Here is a 13,977-nt window from a genome sequence, read left to right on the forward strand (position 1 = left end):
TTAACCTAAAATATGAAGAACATCCTCGATGTTTAGTCGCATGTTTTTCAGTGGCACATAGCACTGCTGCAACTGCGCTGTTTTGGAGCCACTGCTATATTTTAAATAGAATCATTGGTGAAACAAAACGTTATTATCCAGATCATGGCATGCAGGTGAAAACCTTTATACACATCACAAAACAGTGTTTTAGCATAAAAGACACTTTTCTAAACACATTCTTGCCTTAACTTTATGAGTTGGGACATGTGTATTTAAACATTACAAATAGGCCTATGCCCAAATTATCAGATTTGAAAAAAAAATAACCAATTTCATTTTGAGAGATCCTGTACCTACATACGGGGTGTCCCAAAATGATTTATACCGGGAAAGTTGTATTTCTTAGGCATGAAGGGCATTACACGGTATAAATCATTTTGGGACACCCTGTATGGCTAACCCCTGTGCGTCAAGAAAGGAGCAATTTATAGGACGTCTCCTATATGTATAAATAAATTGATTCTTTGGCATACACAAATTTAGTCCCAACTTACACCGAAATGGAATAGGCCCTAAGCCAAATTTGTTGGATTTTTTTTACGACAAAATAACAATCCCCCCCCCCCAATGTAAAGCTCCACATCAAACGGGCCAAGATATCCAGTGGGGCAGGTTTCTTCATAAACTCATTATTTTGATTTAAAATGGACAAAACTCTACCTGACCGTTAATACTGCTAATAACTTATTAAAAGAATAACACAATTAATTTTTACGGAAATCGTACATAATATTTTGCCTACAAGAATATGGAAAAGGGAAAGAAATACTACATTGCTTTGGATAAGGAAATATAGTTTGACTAAATTATTACCAAGAGATCATTTTAACGCCAACGTCATCGTCGTCGTGATCCTTCACACTTGGAACTGAGGAACTAATGGACGAACTCGTGTTTGACTTGATCTTCGTCATCAGTGTCGGTTGCATGCCGACATCAAGGCCCGTCTGCAGTGTCGGTTGCGTGCCGACATCAACGTCTGCCTTCAGTGTCGGTTCACCAACGCCTGCCTGCAGTGTCGATTGCATGCTGACACTATCAACGAATGCCTGCAGTTGAACGCCTGTCTGTAGTGTCGGCTGCTTGCTGACATCAACGCCTACCTGCAGTGTCGGTTGCATGTCGACGCCTGCCTGCAGTGTCGGTTGCATGTCGACGCCTGCCTGCAGTGCCGGTTGCATGTTGATATCAACGTCTGCCTGTCGTATCGCTTGCGGGATGACATTAAGGCCTGTCTGCAGTGTCGGTTGTGTGCCGACATCAACGTCTGGCTGCACGGTCGGTTGCATGCCAACTTCTGCCTGCAGTGTCGGCGGTTGCATGTTGGCATCGACGTCCGCCTGCAGTGTCGGTTGCATGTTGGCATCGACGTCCGCCTGCAGTGTCGGTTGCATGTTGGCATCGACGTCCGCCTGCAGTGTCGGTTGCATATTGGCATCGACGTCCGCCTGCAGTGTCGGTTTCATGCCAAGTTCTGCCTGCAGTGTCGGCGGTTGCATGTTGGCATCGACATCCGCCTGCAGTGTCGGTTGCATGACGACATCAACACCTACTTTGAGTGCCGGCTCCATGCCGACATCGTCAATGTCTGTCTGTAAATGTGGTGAAAACTTGGGTGGTAGAATACGATCTTGCTCACAAGAGTCATATCTCATCATCTTCATGTATGCTCTAGGAGCAGGAGTCAGTTTAGGCATTTGCACCTGAGTATTACAGACACTGATATCGTTGTCTGAAGGTGGTGCCGGCACGGTGTTGGTCTGTGTGGTATTGAGCTCATTGGTTGATGACGGAGTTGATGGTCGCTGATTGTGGCTTGAAAGAGGATGCGGGTCTACTGGTGGCGAAGTATCATCTTCGTCGTCAGAGTCACATTTGGTAAGATCTATGATAAAAGCATCTGCGTTGAAAACAAAAGAGACAATTATGAACGGATGAAATAATATTGTCATGGTGGTAATGATTTTGCAACTTCTATATAGGCCTACTAGTATGATCGTGTGTGTCCATGTGTCTATGATTAGGGTTTCATTCTTGGGCATTTATCGCTGCCTATAGAAGAAGTGTAAGAAAGTTGATCATTATCACAGTTTATAATAAGTCACTAATATTTTCGCAGAGTGCCGAATCGCGAATTTGAGCAAATTGAGTCTGATGATGTTTCAGATGATCTTTCCTTATTTCCACCACATAAAATCAATAACCAATCTTTACTCACGACGTAGAAACCAAAATTTAATTTTGGGTGGTGGAAATGAAAGATCACCTGAAACATAGGCCTATCAGAATCGCGATTCGGCACTCCGCGAAAATAATAACGAATTAGACCTATACCCGTATAATTTCACTATAAGAGCATATCGTTACCATCATTTTGTATGTGGTCTTGCATTCGCACTGGTCTTCGTCTCGATGAAGAAGGCCAAGCAATGTTGAAAGCTTTCGTCGTTCTTCTTCTTCTTAGATCTTCTAGCTTCCATTTTACTAAATCCATACGAATAGGTCCGCGATTTAATCTCCCCCGAGGCGGTCCAGTTCTGACGTCGTTGCGTGAGCTCCTTGCCATTTTGCCTAGTTCATGATCCTTTGGGTCCGGGTGCGAATCCATCTTTGGCGGTTGTTTTAGATCCACGCTGTTGAAGAATGGGAATAATTATGTCCATGTTGTAATACCAAGGGATGACACTAAATTCACGGTTGTTCTATCAAGCACGCAAACGAATGACAAATCCCGTTGGTTTGCTATCTAGAAAATGAGGCCAGTTATCGATCCGTTATGAACCATTATGAATAATTCATATTCGACCCCATGATCAAGTTGGCGAATACTGACGCCGTTAGTTTTACGAACTTTGTCTGCTTTGTCTGTTCAATGAGAGTATAGACCTTTTTCTCAGACGTCACCAATCAATCGATATTGGGGTCCAGCATTCGAGTCATCAGCACCCAAACGCAAATGCCGCGCCGGCGCGCGCGATCAACTTTGCGCCACTCTAGGCGTCCTGCGCGGAATTGCCAGCTCGCAGTACGCGTTTAGTTCTTCACGGTGTAAAAAGTAAACAAAATTGTGAAACAAAACAAAGATTGAATTTTAAATAGCATCGCGGTTTTACCGTATCTTTTGTATTTTATGGCATCAAAACAAACTGGAACAAAAGTAACTAGTATACAGTTCCAGTTAAAACAATTATTTTATGGAAGCTAACGTGAAATATGATAAAACAGAGGAGAAAATACGCAGTATTTGGTGTTTTTACATCGTGGACACGTGGGGAACGCACGTGTTGTTTGTTTACATCTCAGACCCCAATATCGATTAGGTGACGTCATCAGAAAAAGGTCTATAGCGCGCCCCCAATACATCTGGGCACAAAATACTCGAAAACTATTTACATATCAATGCGCCTCATGCTAATGAGTTGAGCCCTATCCGGGAATTGCTCTATGGTAATACTCTGCTTTTTGAACTTTATACCATGGCGATATCGACAATGAGAACAACTTGTTAAATCAAGAATACCAGTATTGTTTTTATTGTATTGTTCTTATATTGTAAATGCATTTTTGCTTCCTTAATTCTAAAATCAAAACTTTTCTTAACAGGGTATGATGGTAAAATGTCCACTGGGAACTGTATAGCAAAAAAAAAAAAGAAGAAAAAGCTACAAGCGAAATGTAAGAAAGGGTAGATTTATAAAATTATTTTGTTTGAATTTTTATTTCAGACATATTTAAAGAGGGTATAGCCAAGAGCAATGGACCAGTACTGCTTTACATGGGGTTTAACAATGGAAACGGACAACCACAAGCTAAGCAGCAATATTTTTAATGGGAACAAAAAAGCCTATAAAAGAATTTGGAAAGAAAGAAAAAAAGCTAAAAAGCAAATTATACAAGAAGGGATAGGATAAGATAAATAAAATTTACCTTTTCAATGGGTCTACCTGTTCAGTTATTCCTCCTGTTTTATAGTGAACGCTCCCATTTACTCATCTAGTGGGGACCCGCGCGAAGCGCGAGTGTCCCGCTACGGTCGCTAATTATATAGGCCTACTCACCCTTTGTCAGGTTTGTCCAGCTTTCGTTCCCAGTCCAGCGGATCTTGTCGACTAACAGCCACGAGTTGTCTGACCGATGATTGCAGATAGTTTTGAATGGCATTCTTGCAAGCCTGTACACACTGCCTCAAAATTTGCCAATTCATATGCGACGAATTCAGAAGGCAGTTCACCACGTTGTTTGTGACAAGCATATCCATTTCGGCATCTGTTTATTAGGCAAAATTGTATATCTCAACGCTCAAATAAGTTTCATATATGCACGAAACCTTCCAAACTTACATTCTTAAGGTATCGGATAGCAACGTTTGAACAGATATTTTTTAGTTTGACATAAGTGCACACCATACGTATTCGAATTGCATTACTGCGTGTGTCTTTGTGTATATTTACATACGTCAATGGTTTTATTTTGCGAGGACATCCAGAGCCAGAAAAGACGATTTTTTTTTTGCAGACTGTAATGGCTTGGGATTTCCTTTATGTAGCCCATCTGTGTAGGGCCCAGGGTGTGTGAGTGTATATTTGGGGCACACCGACATCGCCTGGCTAATAATTACTTGGTATAGGCCTACACCAGAAATACTAGAATCAATACCCGGGATCAATACACGTGAATGTGCTATGCACGATTTTGATATTCAGACGAAAATCTTTGAATACCGGGATAGAAAATGATGAATATCTCCCGTAAATGATTTCGTCTAAAGAAACCAGATGTGGCTCCTTGCACTTGAATATATGTGTTGAACAGATATGATAGTCGTTAGCTTGCGTCTTGAGAAAGAAGCTTGCGTCTTGAACTCAAAAACTGACAATAATTCTGATTTTATAATGTGCCGAATTATATAGCGCAATGTATAGGCCAATCGTGGGTAGTCTAAAAGCATATGTGACGTGTCATGTCAAAAGGAGACACTTTTGGGCAGGTTATCAATTTTGAGTTTTTACATATCTTAAATATACAGAGATATTTTGCTCCACAACGCCGTTTTCTCCATTGAAATCGGACATCCCTAAGCGAAGATATTGAGTTCGTAAGTTATGGTATTATAAAATTGGAAATTGAGATATCGGCCTTTAAAAAATATTTTTGACAATGTTGAGAGTAGGAATTACCTTGAAAAATGTCTCAAAAATACAAGATGCCAGTCATATTCTGGTCTGAAACTATCAGACTATATTTCTAATATTACTAACATCACAAATTTGCAACAAACCCAAATTGTGAAAAAATCACCCCGGGCAGATTTTTGGCTATTTCTCCATTTATGATCCTGCCCAAAAGTGTCTCCTTTTGACATGACACGTCACATATATGACCTATGGCGTACCATGCTCGACTCACACACAGCGAGGTCAGTCACCGGGCAATTGTCAGTAGCCTTAGTCAGATGGCCCATGCGTGGCGGTGGATTCAACCTACCATGGCGATTTCTGCCATGAAGATATCGAGGCGATGACACTGTGTGGGGTGTGAAGTGTTGGGGTGTGTCTGTGTGTGATAATTGTGGTAATATGGATATCAATTGTTTATTTTGTGAGGACATCCTGAGGCAGGAAAGTCTACCTGAAGTTTCCTAAGACAGCATTGTTCAATGTGACCATCAGCAAAATCCGACTGGATCTCCCTCTCTCTTCCATTGTCTCTTTGTCTATGCTATCCCTCTCTATCTCCCCCCTCTCTATCTCCCCCACTCTTTCCCCTACCACCTCCCTTCTCTCTTTCCCTCAATCTCTCTCACTCCTTTTCAATTCGCCGTGCGGGTGAGAGGACACGTACCTTTAACCCCATCCTTCATGAAACAGAGAATAGGTGTGTTGACGTTAGGTCCAAATCTAGGGAAAAATCATAACCAGACGCAAAATTACTGCACAATATCTCTTACCAGATAAACTCATTGGATTAACTAGAAGGTATCCCAATGGGCATCAGGTTAGGATTTTGACGTTGTATCAACGTTGTATCAACGTTGATACAACGTCGAAGTTTCAACCTGATTTCAACGTTGATTCAACGTCAGGTGTGCCCACTGGATAGGTCTAGGCTTATTGCGAAACATATATTTACAATTTTTTGACATCGGACTCAGTAATTAGCTTTCAATGGGGTTCTTTGTAGGTCTGTAGCCAAGAATAAGGTTCTTTGTAGAACCTTAAGCTTGCAGAACCTAAGGAACTTTTAAGAAAGAACCCTCAAAAGGTTCTATGTAGAACAGAAAAAATGGTTCTTTATCCAAGAAAATGATTTTTTAAAGGTTCTAAGTTGCACTTTTTTCTAAGAGTGTAATATACAACTTAATTTACAATAACTTAATAATTTACCCCCATTGATGGAAAAAGAAAGGGGATATTTATAAACATGATAAATGGGGAAAATGAACGACGGCAAATCTTCAAATAGGCCTACCTCAACCGTTGAATAAGTGAAAATCGTAAGCCAGTAGATCTATATAGTTCCAAGATGTCACATAAAATGAAAATGGCTTGATACACATAATGGTCTGAGATTGTGTAGAGCAATTCCACGGTAGGAATCTGTAGCAGGAAAGAAGGAACGGATATCGGATATATATAAAAAGGTTAAAAGATAAACCCAACATGCGCAAGAACATAAAATCACAGTAGCCTATTGCCGGATATATTGTTCTGAGACTACACATCCAATTTCTCCCTGGAGCTACTCCGGATTACCCACATCTAGCTACTCCGAAGCAGTGTATCGTAACAAATATCCAAGGAGTTTATATAGGAAGGAGAGGAAATAGATTATGTAACGCTTATTGTTCCTTTGTGCCAATTAGAGTTCCCGAGTCATCGAGATGTACCTTTTGTTCGAGACAAACATGACAAAGGGCTTCCGCCATTAAATCGGTAACTAACCTGACCAGCGTATTAACGCTATAATAGGCAGGCTACTGTCAATAAGTGATGAAACGAAAGTCACGTAAAAGCGCCTATACGAACGAGAGGTACCTTTTGTACTAGTCCATCCCAAGGGTGTGCGTGAGTTGTCGCATGCTCACAAAACAGAGGTTCACCTACAATACAAATATTGCAGCGCCCAAATTGGTTTGGGCGCTCATTTGATTATACTCAGTGAACACGATTTGCTCTACCATTTCGCTACGGACAGTTCAGCAGCATAGGCAAACGGTGTGCGCTGTGTGTGGCGGATATAAGAATCTACACAAGTTCTACATTGTTTGCCAATAGGTCTACATATAAGGATTTGAAGTAATTATGATATCCCTCCTACTGTAGTATTTTTAAGGACATTAGCCGCGGTCCACATCGTGTTTTATTATGTATAGGCCTACCATAGTATTTTACATGAGCATCGCGTATATAGGAGTCTACCCTGGACCTCAAATGTGATATATTTGCTGATAACTCGAGAAGTATATAGCCATACTATTTCTGAATCAATCAATAAAGCAAAGCAAATCATACTTGTAGGCCTATAATACTATAATAAATCGTGGACCAACCGATACAGCTCGATACGCCCAATGTATGAATAAAAGCACCTAACAATAAAGTCGCCCAATTGAACAGTTGTAGATGTCGATCGCACGACTTCATTAATATTGATTGGCAACATTTTCCAATATGTCAGCGCTCAAATCGGACACAATAGAACAATAGACTCTTCAGTGCGTTGCAAATATCCACTATAGGCATGTTTCTACGTTTCAGTTTTGGTTTTACTTTAGTACATAGTTGGCAATTTTACTTATTTGATCGAATCTCTGCTCTCCTCTCCTTCCATTGAGCAGTAGGCCTATATATATTATCCGAATTATGATTCTTTATTATTTTAATAATAATTGTGGCCTAATATGCCTAACTGGTGTATCAACAATTGGCATTCACAGTTAGCCGTGGGCGTAAATCCCGGGGACAGGGGGACGTGTCCCCCCCCCACACACACACCTTTCGGCAAAATGACAATTTTTTGGTTTTTTTCAGCCACTTTTTGACAATTTAGGCCGAATGTCCCCCCCCCCCCACACACACACCCCAGCCGGATTGGCGCTTATTATGTACACAGCCGTTTTCACCAAACGTTTGTTACAAACATTTTCGTAAACGCCCGTAAATATTTGGCAGACAATCGTGAACGCTAAATATTTGTCAAACGTTTGGCGAATGTGGCTATATCATGTATTATATGTAGGCCTAGTTTTTTAATCATTTATGCATATTTAAAACTGTTTGCGCCAAAGTTTTGACAAATGTGTGTGCAAAATATTTGCAAGCGTTTGTGGTCATAGGCCTACGTCAAAATATTTCTGAAACATTTGGTGATATAAAGGCCTAATCTGCTGACAGAATAGGCCTAAACTATATTCCGGTGCGGTCTACTAACCCTTAAAGTCCGGTATCCAGCTTGACTGAGAACAACTGCAACTTGGGCCAGAGAAGAATCACTACCAATGAGAAGAACGTCAAATTCACCAGGATCTGGACCAACACGGCAAGCCATCATCATCAGTTTTATTCACACGATCATCTCATAGTTATGAAATAATAGGCCTATATATAGCTGCCCTTGCACAGGAACTGGTGGACTCAAGATCCAGCGGACTTTTACCAGGATCTAGTGGACTTTTCACAAGATCTAGCGGTCATGTGTATTTTTTGGTACCGATTCCGTTGTTTGTCAGATGACGATAAACGACGCGTTATATGCGCGTGCGTCTGCAGGCGTGGACATTCGCCGTCGCACGCAGAATCTCGTTAATTGGCGGGAATTATCTTATTCTGAATTTCGGCAATTGGCGGGAAGCATTAACATTAACACATTCTGATATCAGTCATCTTCAGTAGATAGCACCATTAACACATACTGATATTAGCCATCTTCAGTAGATAGCAGCATTAACATATTCTGATATCAGCTATCTTCAGTAGATAGCACCATTAACACATTCTGATATCAGTCATCTTCAGTAGATAGCACCATTAACACATTCTGATATCAGTCATCTTCAGTAGATAGCACTATTAACACATTCTGATATCAGCCATCTTCAGTAGATGGCAGCATTAACACATTCTGATATCAGCCATCTTCAGTAGATAGCACCATTAATACATTCTGATATCAGTCATCTTTAGTAGATAGCAACATTAACACACTCTGATATCAGCCATCTTCAGTAGATAGCAACATTAACACATTCTGATATCAGTCATCTTTAGTAGTCATCTTTAGCCTTTCAATCTATGTTTTCACGCACGACTCCGCGCGCGACTCCTCGCGAGTTTCTGTGCTCTCCTCTTCCTTTGTTTTCCGGCACGCAAAAGGTCATCACTTGACAAAGGTCTATGACCGAAAATTCGTGTTTAATTTTGCTACGCAAATAAATTTATACAAATGTGGTTTGACACCAAATATTTCTGCTCTTGGACTCTTTTACTTATCATTATTCAAACCTACGCAGCCACTACTTTTTTGCAACATTAACACATTCTGATATCAGTCATCTTCAGTAGATAGCAACATTAACACATTCTGATATCAGTCATCTTCAGTAGATAGCAACATTAACACATTCTGATATCAGTCATCTTCAGAAATGACGTAAGCTGGATGCAAAAACCGTGCGTGCCAGCTCCGAGGCTTTCGCGTAGGACAAGCGCTTGATGTATGTACGCTCGTTTGTGACGGTAAATTACGCTAGCGTATCAAGCGCGATAACACCTTTTTACTGTGTGACGCAATTCTGCACTTGTTTCAGACCCCAGACAAACAAACGTGATTTATTTGTCTGAGAAAATCCTTCATTCATGTCACATCATTGTTCGAAGTCTCTGCTACTTTCCACTCATCTGATCATCTGTTCATGTGACGGAAGTGATGTTGATTTTATAAAGGTAGGCCTATGTTTCTTGCTTTTCCGATTATTTTTAAGGCTATCTATTAGGAGCGAACAGATGTATAATACTTCTAAATGATTAGATTATATTAAAAAAAAATATGTTGTAGGCCTAATTTATTTTCTTTTGTCAACAGTTACAACCATGTTACAAAATGTTCCCCCCAGGGCCGTTCCGAACATTAGGCCAGGTAAGGCGGTCGCTTTAATAGGGCGGCAAACGCAGAGGGGCGCAAAAAAAAAAAGCCGAAATAAGAAAAAAAGGGAATGGAGAAAGAAAAGGGGAAAAAATAAGGGCGGATTAAACAAAATGGGGGGATAAATAAAAAGGGGGCGAAAAGAGAAACAGAAAACAGAGCGGAAAAGGAAAAGGGGACCTGAGAAAAAGAAAATAAACAGGCAGAGGAAAGGAAAGAAGACACGGGGCGGAGAAAAAGAAAGAAGAAAGGGGGCGGAGAAAAAGAAAGAAGAAACCGTGTCCGGTCCCTCCAAAATACTAAGTGCCGAAGAAGAACAAAAAGTGGGATAAAAATACAGAAAAGAAGGAAAGCGGCCGTGAAACAGTATTCATATAGGTCAAAACTGATGAGTTTTCAAGGGGGTAACCCCCTTAACACTTTTTGGTATGCTTTGGCGGCAGGGAGATGCTTTGCCTAGGGCGGCAAAATCCCTAGGAACGGCCCTGTTCCCCTTGAGAGGTGAGAAATTTTGTGAATTGAAGGCCCAATTGCAACCATTTGGTGGATCATTTTGGCACTATTATTTTGTACAATTTGAAAAATACGAAAATGAAAGCCCAAATTGAAGCCATTTGTGGACGAATTTTTACTATAATATTTGATTAAATATTACCTAAACATTTGGTGTGCAAAAATGGTCGATAGAGAATCGAGAATTTATTATTTAGGTTCACCATGACCATGCAGACATGCGATATCGACACACAGCATTTTGGGGTTGATTGGCGTGAGGGGGGGTGTACGGGGGGCAGGCCCCCAGTCGAGGAGGGGGGAGTGGGCGTGATGTGATGATTTTGATTTTTTTTGTGATGAGAATCGGGAGATGTACGATATCTTATACTTTAAGTTTTTAGACGTTTAATATAATTACCCTGTTAATCTTGTTTCAGATGACTACGTATTTTGATGTCTGATGAGGTGTCGTGGCAAGGGGGTGTACGGACGACTCATTACTAATGATCACGGATTTGTGTTGATGTCATATCATACACTATGTCTGTTGTTGAAATAATATTAAAGCCGCGGGGAGAGTGAATAAATATCAGTTGAAGTTATAAACTTACAAATTCGGAAGATTAAAACAAAGAAAACCAACTTCAACCAATATCAGTCTCCATACGACATGTGCAATGTCATTCTCGTCACCACATAAACATATATTCATACTATTTTGTAGTTTACTATGTCTAAAACCAGCGTCATCCGACTTGTGGTCTTGTCATGATCAATGTACCTTTGGAACTTGCATCTCAGGGTGTGTTAGTACCGGTAGCCCGTTCACCAGCAGCTGTGATGCTTGCAGATGCCCTTTCGGATGGAAAGGAACATACTGTGATAATCTTGCGCCTGAACATGGTATCGGGGTTTTTTTAGGAGTAGCGGCAGTTATGATCATCGGGATCTGTTGCTGGGTAGGCTATGCAAAAAAGAGACAACGTCGTTTGTATCCTTCTCAAGGCTTCCAGGTGACTCATCCAACAGTTACTCACCCTCCCCCTGTTACTGATTATCAACATGCTCCTCCAGGACATGTAGGCCTATCGGGTAGGCCTATAGTGATACCACCTGATCCATCGATTCAGGATACTGGACCTCCACCTCCGACTTACAATGAAGCATTCGTGATGGATGTTAGTTACAGTAGATAGCAAAATTAACACATTCTGATATCAGTCATCTTCATTAGATAGCAACATTTACACATTCTGATATCAGCCATCTTCAGTAGATAGGAATATTAACACATTCTGATATCAGTCATCTTCAGCAGATAGCAACATTAACACATTCTGATATCAGGCATCTTTAGTAGATAGTTCCATTAATACATTCTGATATCAGTGATCTTCAGTAGATAACAACATTAACATATTCTGATATCAGCCAACTTCAGTAGATAGCAACATTAACACATTCTGATATCAGTCATCTTCAGTAGATAGCACCATTAACACATTCTGATATCAGGCATCTTTAGTAGATAGTTCCATTAATACATTCTGATATCAGTGATCTTCAGTAGATAACAACATTAACATATTCTGATATCAGCCATCTTCAGTAGATAGCACCAGTAACACATTCTGATATCAGCTATCTTCAGTAGATAGCAACATTAACACATTCTGATATCAGTCATCTTTAGTAGATAGCAATGCAACATTAACACATTTTGAGATCAGCCAACATATAAGCTTTCTTGAGTAGATAGCAACATTAACACATTCTGATGTTGAATTCATATTTGTTTTATATAAAATAATGTCTTAAAAATGTCTGAAACAATGTGCTGTTCTCTGCTGTGATATTCCTCTCAAATCGGGAGTTAAGAGCAAGAATACCCTAACTGCAATAGCTGCCGTATACACATTTGACAATTTTTGTATTCTATATTGTACACATAATAAGACATGACATCTGGCAGCTATTGAGATGGAGCCTTCTTTCACATTTTAATGTGAAAGAAGGCTCCATCTCCATGATTAGAACCCTTCTAAATGATTGGATTATTTTCATAAAAAGTTATTCAAATGTCATTGTAATTTAAATTTCTTTGGTCAGCACTTAAAACATGTTACAATGTTTTGTTTGCAACTTTTTAATGTTTTGAACCTTCAATAATAGAAATAACTCGACATTTAAACGTTTTCTGTCAACCAATATGTGCAATAATTGAGAGAGTTACGAAACGTTTTGATGTGTTTAATATTTCCATGCAGGTTTAACCTGTTTAATATAAGTTAAAGGCCTATTACTGATTTCCACATCCAGATGATCGTAAAAATAATCAAAAATTTTGGCACATCTGTTACGAGTGTTAGTGTCATGTGCTAACATAACATGCTAGTGGTTAAGGCTGAAGTCGTATATTAAAGACAAAATATTGACATTTTACATGCATCTGTAATTTCTTTACTTAGCCCTATTAGCATGATTAGTATATAGCTACATGTAGGCCTATTTGAATGGGGCTTCAACTTTGTAAATACTGCCGCTGTTTTCCTTGGTTTTTTTTGCCATTTTCCATTTTAAAATACCTATAAGTATATACCGGTATATATGCATAAGAGTGGTGCAGTCATGTGTTGTGTAGTTCTACCCTACAGGGGTCTTCGAAATATTTTGTGCCACGAAGATTTTCGGATGCTAACTTTCTATACCTCGTTTTTGCTAGCCATCAATATACCATTTGTCAACCAAATATCACCCACATTTGCCATAATTGGTCGCTTTTAATGGTACTTTTGCCAAAATGTGCCTAATTGGGCGCATTGATCTCCACTGAAAACCCACCCATCGATATACAGGGTGAGTAAAAAAAAAGTGCAATAGAGTAAAGAATCAATATTTATGTAAGAACCAAGTTGAACTTTCCCATTATTGAAAGTTTCTATAAATGCCACACTCAATAGTCACCTTCTGTGAAAAAATGAAGTGACTCGCTTCTACCGTTTAATTTTTATGAGTCCTTTTGCTGCGATACCCAATTTCATTATTTGTCCACGAGGTACCATGCATTTTGAATGGGAGCACACAATGCACGATAAATGCACCAGCTCTGAAACTGACCTTAACTTAAATAAGGTTGATTTTTGCGTTATTTTTATTTCTTTTTCTGTTCAAACAAACTTTCTAACATTACTTTATGTCCTTCATACCTCACTCGACTCCAACTCCAGTTTTTTAATCCCAATATGTCCAACTTACTGGATGTTCTGTAATTCACTCCACTCCAAATTTCGCGCATTTCAT

The 13,977-nt window shown here is 39.8% G+C and overlaps 1 protein-coding gene across 1 annotated transcript; it reads right to left on the reverse strand.

The window, feature by feature from the left end:
- Positions 1-1,994, reverse strand: LOC140154569 (uncharacterized). Its single transcript, XM_072177136.1, has 2 exons — positions 856-1,994; positions 1-94 (listed from the first exon to the last, which is right to left on the reverse strand). Exons 1-2 carry the CDS (start codon positions 1,992-1,994, stop codon positions 1-3), a joined length of 1,233 nt encoding a protein of 410 aa, XP_072033237.1.
- Positions 1,995-13,977: the final 11,983 nt, after the last annotated feature.

This window comes from Amphiura filiformis, chromosome 6, assembly GCF_039555335.1.
Source record: "Amphiura filiformis chromosome 6, Afil_fr2py, whole genome shotgun sequence".
NCBI classification, from domain to species: domain Eukaryota; kingdom Metazoa; phylum Echinodermata; class Ophiuroidea; order Amphilepidida; family Amphiuridae; genus Amphiura; species Amphiura filiformis.

Excerpts from the sequence above, each read along its gene's own strand:
- LOC140154569 (XM_072177136.1), bottom strand. The coding sequence starts at position 1,994 with ATGACAATATTATTTCATCCGTTCATAATTGTCTCTTTTGTTTTCAAC. Across the intron at positions 95-855 it reads GGCGTTAAAATGATCTCTTG|CAGTGGCTCCAAAACAGCGC; the intron begins GTAATAATTTAG and ends TTTAAAATATAG.